Source organism: Acanthopagrus latus, chromosome 7 (assembly GCF_904848185.1).
Source record: "Acanthopagrus latus isolate v.2019 chromosome 7, fAcaLat1.1, whole genome shotgun sequence".
In the NCBI taxonomy this organism is placed as follows: domain Eukaryota; kingdom Metazoa; phylum Chordata; class Actinopteri; order Spariformes; family Sparidae; genus Acanthopagrus; species Acanthopagrus latus.
In genome coordinates this window covers 435001-445000 of record NC_051045.1, presented here as the reverse complement: position 1 = coordinate 445000, position 10000 = coordinate 435001, and the positions used below count along the sequence as shown (strand labels likewise).

General features: G+C 46.4%; 1 protein-coding gene and 1 long non-coding RNA gene across 15 annotated transcripts in view; one reads left to right on the top strand and one right to left on the bottom strand.

Moving 5' to 3' along the window:
- Positions 1 to 1604: 1604 nt before the first annotated feature.
- magixa (MAGI family member, X-linked a) overlaps positions 1605 to 10000 on the bottom strand; it is a 40406-nt gene continuing 32010 nt past the window's right edge. For 6 of the 7 annotated variants that reach the window (XM_037103881.1, XM_037103880.1, XM_037103879.1 and 3 more), the window contains exons 17-21: positions 7236 to 7430; positions 6182 to 6255; positions 5917 to 6063; positions 5513 to 5651; positions 1605 to 4028 (exon numbers count right to left, since the gene is read on the bottom strand). In XM_037103881.1, coding sequence (XP_036959776.1) covers positions 3199 to 4028; positions 5513 to 5651; positions 5917 to 6063; positions 6182 to 6255; positions 7236 to 7430 — 1385 coding nt within the window. In that variant the 3' untranslated portion in view covers positions 1605 to 3198. Of the gene's footprint in view, positions 4029 to 4657; positions 4746 to 5512; positions 5652 to 5916; positions 6064 to 6181; positions 6256 to 7235; positions 7431 to 10000 lie in introns of all 7 variants that reach the window. The other variant, XM_037103883.1, reaches the window with a different exon arrangement.
- The window catches only part of LOC119022699, a 36508-nt gene continuing 33781 nt past the window's right edge, over positions 7274 to 10000 (top strand). For all 8 annotated transcript variants that reach the window (XR_005076048.1, XR_005076052.1, XR_005076051.1 and 5 more), the window contains exon 1: positions 7274 to 7410. This is a non-coding gene — a long non-coding RNA (uncharacterized LOC119022699). The remainder of the gene's footprint in view (positions 7411 to 10000) is intronic.

Below are 10000 nucleotides of genomic sequence, written 5' to 3'. Positions count from 1 at the left end.
CCATCGCTCATGACCATAGGTGAAGATAGGGATGAAGACTGACCGGTAGATCGAGAGCTTTGCCTTCCAGCTCAGCTCCTTTTTCGTCACAACCGTGCGGTGAAGCGCATGCAAACACTGCACCGCTGCTCCGCCTCTCCGTTCAGTCTCACGCTCCATCATCCCCTCACTTGTGAACAAAACCCAGAGGTACTTGAACTCCTTCACTTGGGGCAAGAACACATTCCCCAAAGTCCCGGTGAACAAGATGAACATCATAAAGCTGCTCATGAGGACAGAATGTCTTCCTGTACAGGCAGAGCGACACTCAGCTCTGCTTAATGGAGTTTAGACTTCGTTATACTTCATATTCTTATTTTAATTGATAATCATGTTTTTCTAAGGAGGTTTGATGCTTGGTCAGCAGTTTGTTGTCAGCACAGTCCGGGTCATGTGACCCACTGACTCACAATCAGTGCTGAAACATCTTCCCACTGAATTTATTATGCCTCATGTTTTTAATTAATACTTATAATGTAAAATCTTCCAGGTCCGGGACTGTAATCATTAGCTTGTTCATTAAATGAGGCTGCTGGCATGTTAGCAGGCTAACGGTTAGCTCAGGGTGACACAGACACACATCACGCTGCTTCAGTCAGCTGTTTGTACACTTTAATAAACCAGTTCAGTCAAGCCCGTCCATCATGTCCATCCTGCTGTCTGGGAGCAGATCTGATGATGAAATCCTGTTCAGACCTTGATGCTTCCTGGTCATCTTTGGACCAGAACCTGAATATTCAGACACATCATTAGACGCAGAGTCCAGGCTCCAGTGATCCTCCGTTCAGCTGCTGGTCTCAACCGATCAGAGGATCAGTCACCAAGAGACAGTCTTAAAAAATGCATAGAAGACAAAGATCCAAATGCCCTTAGAGAGAACAGGCTGAGGGGCTAAAGGGCAACGCAAGGGAGTCTGGGAGTTGTAGTGTCAGGATGGAGGGTGTAAGGACAGACAGACACACAGACATGAGAGTATAAAGGAAGGGACAATATAAGACATCGATGAGTTGGATGGCTGAGGGGACTGTGTGTGTGCGTGCACATGTCACAGCTGTAGATATTAAATCTGACATCGGATCCATTTGATCCAGTTACTGAAGGTTCTGATTTAATCTACACAGTTAATCAGCCTAAATACCTTTTCTGATATGAATCAGAGTTTAACTGGAGACGTGGTCAGCTGTTGTTTGATGTGATGGGACAGGATGGAGCAGGTTGAACAGGAAGTGGTGGGCGTGTCATGGCAGCGTCTCCGCCTGCAGCCTCGGCGTCAGTTTGCAGGACGACGGCTGAAATGAAACGAGGCACTTGTTATGATCCAGAGCTGCAGGTTGTCGGCCATGTTGGCCGCAGAGTTCTGCTCCAAACAGTTCATCCTGTTGGCCTGGTTGCCGTGGCGATGACATGGTTTTTGGTAGCCAACAGGAACACAGCTGGACCTGAGAGTGTGTGTGTGTGTGTGTGTGTGTGTGTGTGTGTGTGTGTGTGTGTGTATGGCTCTATTACATCATCAGGTTAATGTTTTTTACAAACAACTTTTTTTACAAGCAAGCAGGCAAATCAGGTCATCTGTGGGTCTGTTTAATCTCTAGTAATAATAATAATAATAATAATAATAATAGTGTCATTGATCCTTTACATGTTCAGCTTATAAAAATAAAAATCATTCCGGTGATATTCACATGCCCAGATTACACAGAATCACAAAAACAGCGGCTTCAGTGAGCCGGGCGAGGCTGAAGCTTCTCATGTTGTTTGCATACGAGTTTAAAGTCAAAGAGGTGAGGATGAGGATGAGGATGATGTCACAGGGCCTTCATCAGCCCAGCGTCAGTCACCTGCTGACTGGTATCATGGAGCGGGTCACCAGCTGGTTCCGTCTGACCTGCTGCTGTTTCATCTTCCTGTAGTTCAGTTTCAGGCTCGGTGGGTTGAGAGGAAACAGGTTCTGAGTCTTCTTCAGACTCGAGGACAGAACATGTCCAAAAAGACATTCAGGTGTTATTTTATTTTAGATTTCTGTTCTGGACATTTATGAAAATGGGCACATATTTAATTAGACTGCCTCATCTGCATATTTAAAATAAAACAGAACATACATGTTAATAATCAGCTGACATGTTTTTAAACATGTTGAGAGTGCGTTCTGATTTAAGAAAATGTCCCATAATTCCCTCTGTGAAAAACTTTGAGTCAGATAACAAACGTTCTTCTTCAGCCAACGTTCACGTTTCTGTTGTGGAATAAAGCTGCAGCTACAGATGTGAACAGAAAATATCTGAACACTTGTAAAACATAAAACCTTCATGTGAACCAGCTGAGGAACGTTTGAGCTGTTCACCCTCAGCGCTCCTCTGAACTCTGTCGCTGTTTAAAATGATTATTGTTGTTAATTATTGTGTCAGTCAGCTGAGACATTAATATTGTTAGTGAGGTGATAAATGTCAGTGGGCTCATTTATGATACGTGTATTTATTTTATAGACTTTCTTATTTGCAGTCGTCTCATTTGGTCTAAAGAGCAGCGATGCTCCTGCAGCCTGCGCACCGCGCAACTTAAAGGAAGTTATTCAAATTACCAAATTAAAATAATCTGAAGAATATGATCGTCATTCATTTGTCTGTTAGTGAAACTAAAATTTCCATTCTGTGTTTGTATATCGTCATTACTGAACTGTAGAAACATCTGTTGCTCTTCATTACTTTGTCCCCATCAGGATGCTGTAGAATGATGACTGCACTGATCTGATTGGTCAGTAGTCGGGCTGTTAGTTTCTGATGTCATCTGTTACCGTGGTGATGTGCACCAGCGTGATGACACCAGAAAGTTCAGCCCAATGAGAGCTGGATGACTCGCTCATGATACAGGTCTCAGGATGCACTGAGGGATGATGGGTAAAAATAAAAATAAAAAAAGGTTAATTAGGCGGCTCTGTGTGCAGCTGTTATTTCATTGGCCAATCAGGGACCTCAAAAACCCACCCACCAGCCAATAAAAAAGTCCTTGATCTAGCTAGCCTTTCATCCTCCAATCAGAAACAGCTTGCTGCTGTCATCCAATAAGAAGCAGGGAGAGGCGGGTCTTCTCTCTGCAGCCCAATCAAAAAGCCCTTAAAAGGTAGCTGATGAAGAAAAGAGAGAATGTCTCGCTGTGAGCCAATCAGAGAGAGAGCCCGCCCCTGAATCGACTGCCAATCAGAGCCTGCGTCAGTCTCTGTGGGCTCGGCTTCAGCCAGGGGCCCGGCGCGTTCCCCACTTCCCATGGAGACTCTGCTCTCCTCCAGTCAAAATTCTGCCTCCAACCCACGGTGGTGATGCTAGCTGCTGATTGGCTGACTTCTGAGTAGCTGGCTGCTGATTCGCTGTCAGACAGATGCTCGTCGTCGTCCATTGGCCCGAGGAAGGAGAACGGCGCTCTCTGAGCCGCTGCCGAGTGCCCAGAATGCTTTGCATGGCGGGTGGGACTGTCCCGTCTCTCCTCCCTCTCCACTTCGTCTCGGCCTGCCTCTGCCCTCCTCCTGCTCTTCATCTCGCTCCTTCTCCTCCTCTCTCTCCCTCCACCTCCAGGCTCCTCCACATCCACCCTCTCCTCTGGCAAGCGTGCGTCCCAGGATCGAGCACTGATCCTGGGTAAGCTCTTGCTGCTCCTACACTCCTCCATTTGGACATTCCGCTTCTCCTTTGGCCTGACAATCTGACTTCTCCTCCTCCTCTCCTCTTCCCTCCTCTCCTCCTCCCGTGCTTCCTCCTCCACCAGGTCCAGGTCCAGATCAGGAGGCCCTAACTCTCCTCCTCCTCCTCCTGTTCTTCGTTTGGTTTCTCCCTCTCTCCTTGTCCTCCTCCTTATCTCTCCCCCTCCGTCTCCTCCTCCTGTACCACTTCCTCCTCCCCTCTGCTGGCTGAGGGAGGCGGTTGTCATGGTGACTGTATCCACATCCTGCTCCTCTGTGTGTGAAGAGGAGGAGGGGGAGAGGGCTCCTTCCTCAGGGCCTGTGGGACAAACAGACAAAGTGTTGAGCTGCAGTTCCTCTACCGTCCACCAGGCACCGCTGTTCTTCTTCTACTGTTTCACTGAGCGCAGATATTCATGCTTACAGTACTCCATTACCTTTTTTAACTTGTACTAAAGTACTCAGTCATTGTTACTTTAATCTCATCTGCTCTGAGTCGAGACCTCGGACGTCTCCTCGTTAATAACGTGTTTTGTTCTAGCTGCTCGTTGGCGACACCCTGTGGTGATTGGCTGTAACTGCAGGTGTGTTTTGGGACTTTCTCATTCAAGATTATGTTAATAACACACACACACACACTCACGCACACACGATTCATGATGTTAATATCAAACTATGTCCATATGAATGATTTAAGTTTTTCAACATGTCTCATTAATAACACAGATTTTAATGTTAATACTGAAGCAGTGATAATAACAGATTAATAACACGTTGACCAGCTGATTGGTGTAACGACTTGTTCCGAACGTTACAATGTGAAATGATGACATGAAGGTTGATGTGACATCGTCATGACGAAAGCAGCTGAAGGTTGATGATGAAACATGAAGATGAAGATGAAGATGAGACTGAAAGTGAAGGAAAGACAGAAGAAGAGATACAGACCGCGAGTTCTCAGTGCGTCCAATCACGTAGAAGCAGGGTTCACCCTGTTTAGAGTTGGTCATGCAGAGAGACAAGCTGGACAGCTCAACTGAGGAGGAGGAGGAGGAGGAGGAGGAGGAGGAGAACAGGAAGTACAGGAGGAAGAAGAAAGAGAAAACAGAGTCCAACAGTAAGAAGGCTGAAATCAGGAGGATCCAGAGCTGTGATTGGATGATTTCAGAGTCGTTAAAAGTTTTAAAGATCTCAGGTGTTTTAATTCTCTTGGTGGTGGAAAGTAACTGAGTACATGTAGTTTAACTAACGGACCTGCAGGTGTGGTCAGTGTTATTGGTTCTGTGTGTTGTTACTTCAGTCAGATATCTCAATACTTCTTCCTCCGCTCGGTTCTTTGCACGGTTCTTTTTCATGGTTTGACTCTGACCTGCTGAAGGTAGATCTCAGTTTAACACCTGGACGTACCTGCAGGGTTTATGTCATCACAACTAGTCTGGAGCCAATCAGGACCCAGTATGACACAAAACTCAACTTCATAAACACTAAGCCTGAACTGAACTGTGACGCAGGAGATAAGCATATAATAACTTATGTTTCGTATTTGAATCATCAGAATCATCAGTGATTCTCTCCTGACCCGGTCGGCATCATGAGTTCTGTTGGTACTTTAAGTGTATTTGACTGAAAACTGTTGGACTTTTCGTTTAAACTAAGGACCTGGTATTAGTACTTTTACTGAAGAGAAAGATCTGAGAATGTCTTCCACCGCTGTGAAGAATAAAAAGTGTTAAAGGTCTGATGATGCAGTACAGAACCAGTACACTTTACTACAGTGTGTACAGAACCAGAATCGGTTCTCACCGTAGTCAGGCACATATCCGTTTCCCTTCTTGAGGACAAGGTGGATTCGATGTCCTCCTCTCCTGATCTGCTCCACAGCCTGACTGTGAGTCATCCCTGACGTGCTGTCGCCGTTAATCTCCACCAGCTGGTCAGATACCTGAGAGAGCAGGTGCAACGTTATAACAACGTTAGACCTCCTGAGAGAGCAGGTGCAACGTTATAACAACGTTAGACCTCCTGAGAAAGCAGGTGCAACGTTATAACAACGTTAGACCTCCTGAGAGAGTAGGTGCAATGTTATAACAACTCTCAACAGGAAGTGATGCACAACAAATCAATTTAGATTTTGTGTTGCTGTGTGTGTGTGTGTGTGTGTGTGTGTGTGTGTGTGTGTGTGTGTGTGTGTGTGTGTGTGTGCGTGCCTGTATCTTGTTGCTGCGTTGGGCCGGCCCCCCCTCCATCAGTCCCAGTACATACAGTCCCATGTTGTACTCGCTGCCCCCCCTCAGAGAGAACCCGAAACCTGTAGGACCTCGTTCCAGATCGACACTGTAGAACCTGGACTCATCCTGACAGACAGACTTGTGTTACTTCCTCATTTCTGCTTACATTACTATTATTTCTAGAAGTATCATTATTATCATCATTATTATCTTTCGTCTGTACTGATACTTCTGTCAGGCTGACCTTTGACCTCCCTCTGGATCCTTTCATCAACCGACCATCGATATCCAGGTCTGCTCCTTCTGACAGAGAAGAGTCTGAGGAGAAGAGACGAGGAGACAAACAGAGGAGAGGAGACAGACAGAGGAGAGGAGAGGAGGAGGAGGACTGTTCAGCTTTCTGAAGGTCAGTCACTCATCTTGTCAGCTTAGCTTGGTAGCTGATGGGATTGGATCAGTGTGGCTCCACAGAGGGGTGATGAAAAAACAGGAATGATTTCTTTGTGTACCGTTCATAACTTCTGACAACAGAAATGCAAAAATAACCAAAGTGTAACAAACTCAAACGACCTGCAGCTTCCAGCATCCTCCATTCTGAACTCACCAGCTGACTAACTGAATCTGCCGACTTCCTATTGGTCCGCAGAGGGAATTCAAAGTTCAAGCTGAACTCTGCAGAGCTCTACAGTTACAGTTTAATATGTGTGTGAGCTTTAAAGTTAGCATGAAACAGCTAGTTTCAGGGGCGGCTGTAGCTCGGCGGGTAGAGGGATAAGCGTTTACGGACCATGACAGCTTGTTTCATAGGAGCCTCCATTAGCACTAGCTGTCCGCTGGCTCTCCTGCTGGCAGCCGGACCAGGATCAAGCCCGTCTCATGAGAGGTGATATGGTACCGAGGTGAGGAACGCTAACCCCGCTGACCAGGTTTGTGCCTGGCACTGCTAACCAAGCTAAGCTAACAACAGTTAGTGTTTACTTTGGGAACAAAGCTACTGGTGTTGCGGGAGCAGTTAGTGGTTACTATGGCAACAAATAAAGCCATCTGAGTTGAGGCAGAGCAGCTGGAGGACATCAGAAAATACTTTTTTACTTTTGTTTCTGTTCGTGACCTGTGAGGTCAGAAACATTTCAACGGGTGTGCGTCCCACATATTAGTTCTGACTTCATGGAGCACTGATGTTTATTCAGTGTCTTGTCTTAATGTTTACAGGTGTGTCTGCATGACAATGTGTATATCCTGACAGGTGTGTGTGTGTGTGTGTGTGTGTGTGTGTGTGTGTGTGTGTGTGTCCATACGGTGTCGGGGTGTGATGCTCAGTCTCAGCGTGTTCCCGGCTCTCCTCAGGATCTGGGCGAGGTCCCGATGCTGCAGACCTCCGACCGGCCGACCCTCCACCGCCTCCAGCTGGTCTCCAGGCTGAATCTGCCCGCTGCGAGCTGCTGGGCTGCCGCGACGCACCGTCACGAACCGGTGAGACATCAGGGAGGGGGCTGCAGGGAGGGAGGGTCACATGGTCAGCCAATCAAACTCAGGTACACCAGTAACCATGGTAACAGTTGTTACAAGATGCTGGTGTTTGATGAAATCATGTAAAAATTCCTAAAATGAAGTTCTGAACGAGAACGATCCTCTAATCCGAGACCTCACATTGATTCTGTGCGATGAAGACTTCCCTCCTCCTCCTCCTCCTTGTCCTCCTCCTCCTCCACCACCCTGACAGCTGTGAAATAATAAATGTGTTTTAAGTTTAATAATTGAGGTCGTTCATTCTGCCTGGCTGAGCTAACAGCTGCTGCAGATGTAGGAGGAGACAGAACGAGGAAACAAGAAAGGAAACTGCAGTTTACATGAAAACAGCAGCGTCAGCATGTCTGGGCTGACCTGACGCTGACTGCTGCTGATGTTCCACCTGAACACCAGCAGGAGGTTCAACCACAGCTGTCGTCTTTCTGTAACCTTAACCGTGCAGTTTGTTTACCTGACCACATGTTAACCACAGAAGAGACGACTGATGAACAATCAGTTTAGTGCTCAGTGAAATGAGCTCAGGATGGATGTTTCTCTTTACTTTATGATCAGACTATAGCTGAAATTGTCACTGTAGCTGCTGAGCTAACAGTGTTAGCATGAGCTGGACCACACGCAAGGCTGTAAATCTGGTCTGAGATCAGGTTGTGATGTGTTCTCTCCTGCAGACAGTGATGACAGCAGACGAGCTGTATGGAGACATCTGAGAGAGAAAAACATTTGTGGGAGTCGGTTCTTACAACACAGACTGCCAAGTCACATACACACACGCACACACACAGTCCACAGCAGTGTGGAAAGAGAGGGAGGGGCGAGAGAATTTTTTCTGTACCAATCACTGAGGCCAAAGAAACTAGAAACAAGGCAGACAGGCAGGCAGACAGACAGGTGGCAGTATGAAAGTGACCCTGTACCATGAACCGGCCTGTTTGCACAGTGTCATGTTGTGAAGATAGAGTTCAAGTGTTGAGTTCACTTACACACTACAGCAGAGGCGAAACTACAGCAGAGACGAAACTACAGCAGAGGCGAAACTACAGCAGAGACGAAACTACAGCAGAGACGAAACTACAGCAGAGACGAAACTGCAGCAGAGACACGAAACTACAGCAGAGACACAAAATTACAGCAGACAAGAAACTACAGCAGAGACACAAAACTACAGCAGAGACACGAAACTACAGCAGAGACACAAAACTACAGCAGAGACACAAAATTACAGCAGACAAGAAACTACAGCAGAGGCACAAAACTACAGCAGAGACACGAAACTACAGCAGAGACACGAAATTACAGCAGAGACACGAAACTACAGCACAGATGAAACTACAGCAGAGACACGAAATTACAGCAGAGACACGAAACTACAGCAGAGATGAAACTACAGCAGAGACACAAAACTACAGCAGAGACACAAAACTACAACAGAGATGAAACTACAGCAGAGACACAAAACTACAGCAGACAAGAAACTACAGCAGAGACACAAAACTACAGCAGAGACACGAAATTACAGCAGAGACACGAAACTACTGCAGAGACACAAAACTACAGCAGAGGCGAAACTACAGCAGAGACACAAAACTACAGCAGAGACATGAAACTACAGCAGAGACGAAACTACAGCAGAGACACGAAACTACAGCAGAGACACGAAATTACAGCAGAGACACGAAACTACTGCAGAGACACAAAACTACAGCAGAGGCGAAACTACAGCAGAGACACAAAACTACAGCAGAGGCGAAACTACAGCAGAGACGAAACTACAGCAGAGACACAAGACTACAGCAGAGATACGAAACTACAGCAGATACGAAACTACAGCAGAGATACGAAACTACAGCAGAGACACAAGACTACAGCAGAGATATGTAACTACAGCAGAGACACGAAACTACAGCAGAGACACAAAACTACAGCAGAGGCGAAACTACAGCAGAGACACGAAACAGCAGAGACACAAAACTACAGCAGAGACATGAAACTACAGCAGAGACGAAACTACAGCAGAGACACAAGACTACAGCAGAGATACGAAACTACAGCAGATACGAAACTACAGCAGAGATACGAAACTACAGCAGAGACACAAGACTACAGCAGAGATACGAAACTACAGCAGAGACACAAAACTACAGCAGAGATACGAAACTACAGCAGAGACACGAAACTACAGCAGAGACGAAACAAGAGGTTCATGGAGGTTGTCTTGTTTTCTTGGTCATGTGAGTTGGGTCAGGAAGTGCTGCTGCTGTAGAGCTCAGAGAGACAATATGACTGGTCTGAACAAATAAACTGGACTGGACTCAGCAGGACTGTGAAGTAAACAGGATTCGTAGAGAATGGGCTGAAACAGGAAAGAACAGCAGCAAGTTCCTTGTAAGTGAGAAACATTAAAATATCAGAAGTCTCACACACACACAGTTGGGAGGGTAAATGGTAGCATGTCAGCTGATAAGCTACGTGCTGAGTTGAACAGGTTCAGTCTGGAGCAGGAATCAGGAGGAGTGTGATGTTATCCAGACAGACA